At 43.9% G+C, this 2,766-nt stretch overlaps 1 protein-coding gene across 1 annotated transcript; it reads right to left on the bottom strand.

Moving 5' to 3' along the window:
- Nucleotides 1-1,481: 1,481 nt before the first annotated feature.
- Nucleotides 1,482-1,850, bottom strand: LOC143976130 (protein CutA homolog). The gene has a single exon (XM_077478577.1). It carries the CDS (start codon nt 1,848-1,850, stop codon nt 1,482-1,484), a length of 369 nt encoding a protein of 122 aa, XP_077334703.1.
- Nucleotides 1,851-2,766: the final 916 nt, after the last annotated feature.

The raw sequence follows: 2,766 nt of genomic DNA on the forward strand, positions 1-2,766 counted from the left end.
GAAAAAGTATTAATTAGTGTAAGGTCTTAGATTAGGTCTGTGGTTTTTCCTGGGTTGGACAGAGATCCAGGGAGAGCTGTTTGACTCACAGGCAACATCACTGCGATCTCTCCCCTACTTCTTGAACTTGCTGGAAACTTCCAGAAGAATGGTGGGGGAGGTAAGGTGGAGCTGCCTGCAGTATTCTGAGGGCCCTGACCAATCCCCAACTTGGGTTGGCAAGGGGCAGGCCACCTGAAATACTCTGGGTCAGCCCAGCTGTGGAGGAGAGTTTGGGTGGAAGCTGGAGTGTTAGGCTGTCGTGGCCTTAGAGGGGGGCCTTATGCCTGGGCTTGGGTGTGGAAAGGACCCTCTTCAAGACACACAGAGGTGTCCTGGCCAGGAGGCACGGGAGCAAAAAGATGACAGGGGGGTACACTGCCAGGCAATTCTTTGGGAGGACAAGGAACAGCTAAGAGGGCTGGTGACTGACACAGTCAGGAGGACTGGGAGGCATGCCTGAGAGGATTGGGAGGCCGCAGTCTGGGATGGGTGCAGAGCCAGTCAGGAGGACTGTGGTGGCACGAGCAGTAAAAAAGGGCAGCTGCAGCCAGGAGGGCTAGTAGTGCCTGAAGAAATGGTACTGGGAGCAGTAGCCACAAATAGGACAGCTAGCAGCAAAGACTTCTATTTTTGCTACACCATAGGGGCCCACGGCCCCTGCCTGCAAAGGGCATTCTGCTAAGATCGAGCTGAATCTATGATGGATCTAAAAGCTGTGCTAGCTGGTCCTGGGAGTTGTTGTGCTGCAATCAAGATTGTGCAGGAGGTAGAAGAGGAATGTGTATGTATATACTGGAGTTTATATAGTTCTAGCCCCTCACAAGTTCCGCTGATCAAATGGGCATCCCATATCATCCATTCCCTATCCAAGTTAAATTTTCCTAATAAAAAAACAAACAAAGCTGCAAGAACGTGTGTGCCTGGCTGTGCAGGGTGGGAAATGGCCACATTCACCAGTGGCCCTTACAGGGGTTGTGCTACAGTAGCAAAGAGAATTTTAGGAAAGAGGATACATCTGTGTAGCTTTGGGTCATGTGCTAAAAATAAATCTTTTTTTTTTAATTTCCTCAAATATAAAGGGAACACAGCTTCACCTTATTTTCTAACATTCACTTTGCTAGGTAAACATGTCCCTTGTGCTAAGGTTTTTTTTCCCCATTAAAATTAGACTTTAACACTAACTTTTACAAACAGTGTATAGTAGTAAGAAAGCAAGCCAAGATTTTATCATCACTGTATTCTCTTAGCTGCAGGCAATGTCCAGCAGATTGATTTCTTTCCAGATGGTGGCTGAATAGTTTCATTGCTGATGTCACTTCAAGTGTCTTCTCTTATCTTCTAAGTAAATTACCATTGACACTAATATCGGAGCACCTTTCCTCTCACTGACACCAATACTGGAAAGATCATCACACAGCGATGGTGGAGATATCAAAGTCTCATTTTGGCACAGTATCTTCAACCCATGAGAGGTCTATGGGGACGCTGATCACCTCACACACTTTGTATGGATGGACAGACCTGACATATTCTGTTAGAGATGGAACTTTGGATGACCTGGTCTTAATCATCAGTAATACCTCACTGTCCTCCTCGATCTTCCCTTTCCATTCATATATGGAGGTGATCTGTGGTATAATGTTCACACAGGCTGCCGGCTTCTTCTCCACCAGACCCCTGGCAATGTCTTTGGCCACTTTGTCATTAGGACAAGTGACATAAGCAGCAGAGAGTGATCCAGACACATAGGCTTCGCTAGCCATTGAGAATGCCCGCAATCCTATGAGACTCAGCAGAACAGGAGACATACACACCACGGCAGCAATGCTTCCTCCCAATTACCCTTGAATGTTAGGGGCAGCCCCTACTGCTGGCACCAATGATGGGGCATTCTTTTTTTACACTGATGGTCATGCTTGGCCATTTTAACTCCAACAGACCCTTGAATGTATAGATCAGCCTTCCACCCACTGACACCAGTCTATACAGTATAATGGAAAAAAAGGTCTTTTGTCTTGAGGTTTATGTGTGTCTATGGGACTTATGGCAGAGCAATCAAGTCATAATTTGTGCATACTGGGACTGTGGTAGCATATACAGTAGGTGGGCTTACGTTTTATTAAACCAGGCCCTTTTAGCAAAGCTTACTGTTCACCAAAGCATCCAACATGTGCCACTAACATTGTTCCACTGTTTGCCCAAGGGTCCCATGGGTCTTTTACTATCAGGTCCAGTGATTACTAACCTGCAGCAAATGTTCAGATCAATAGGAACATTACTAGCTCACACAGTTTATGCATTGTTATTCTATGAAGAAGCAATGAAATAAACAGTGAATGATTGTAGAGCCACCTTGGCAATGAAAAGGTTAGTTATCTATTTTATTTTTTTCTATTTCTCTCTTTTTTTTTTTTTGTTTGTGGATCCTCGTTTCTTTTCATACTAATACACTGCTGTGTACTCTTAGAAACTATTGAAAAGAACCCTGTTATGTATAGGGACAGTGTGTTGAATTAATTGCCAGCATATGCAGTAAGTGTATACCACTGGAGGTATCATGCCTGATACAATAAATAGAAGCAAATGTACACTGAATATGGGACTTTGAATATACCTCCAATGATGTGATAGAGACAAAGAATATATGATGCTAAAATCTATCACTTTATTTCAACACATAAGATATAGATGAGTTAAAAACATTTTCAAAACAATATCCATATC

Source organism: Lithobates pipiens, unplaced genomic scaffold (genome assembly GCF_037356315.1).
Source record: "Lithobates pipiens isolate NorthernLeopardFrog02 unplaced genomic scaffold, aLitPip1_a1.2 Scaffold_13, whole genome shotgun sequence".
Taxonomy (NCBI): Eukaryota; Metazoa; Chordata; class Amphibia; order Anura; family Ranidae; genus Lithobates; species Lithobates pipiens.

Coding starts and splice junctions, on each gene's coding strand:
- LOC143976130 (XM_077478577.1), bottom strand. CDS start 1,850: ATGTCTCCTGTTCTGCTGAGTCTCATAGGATTGCGGGCATTCTCAATG.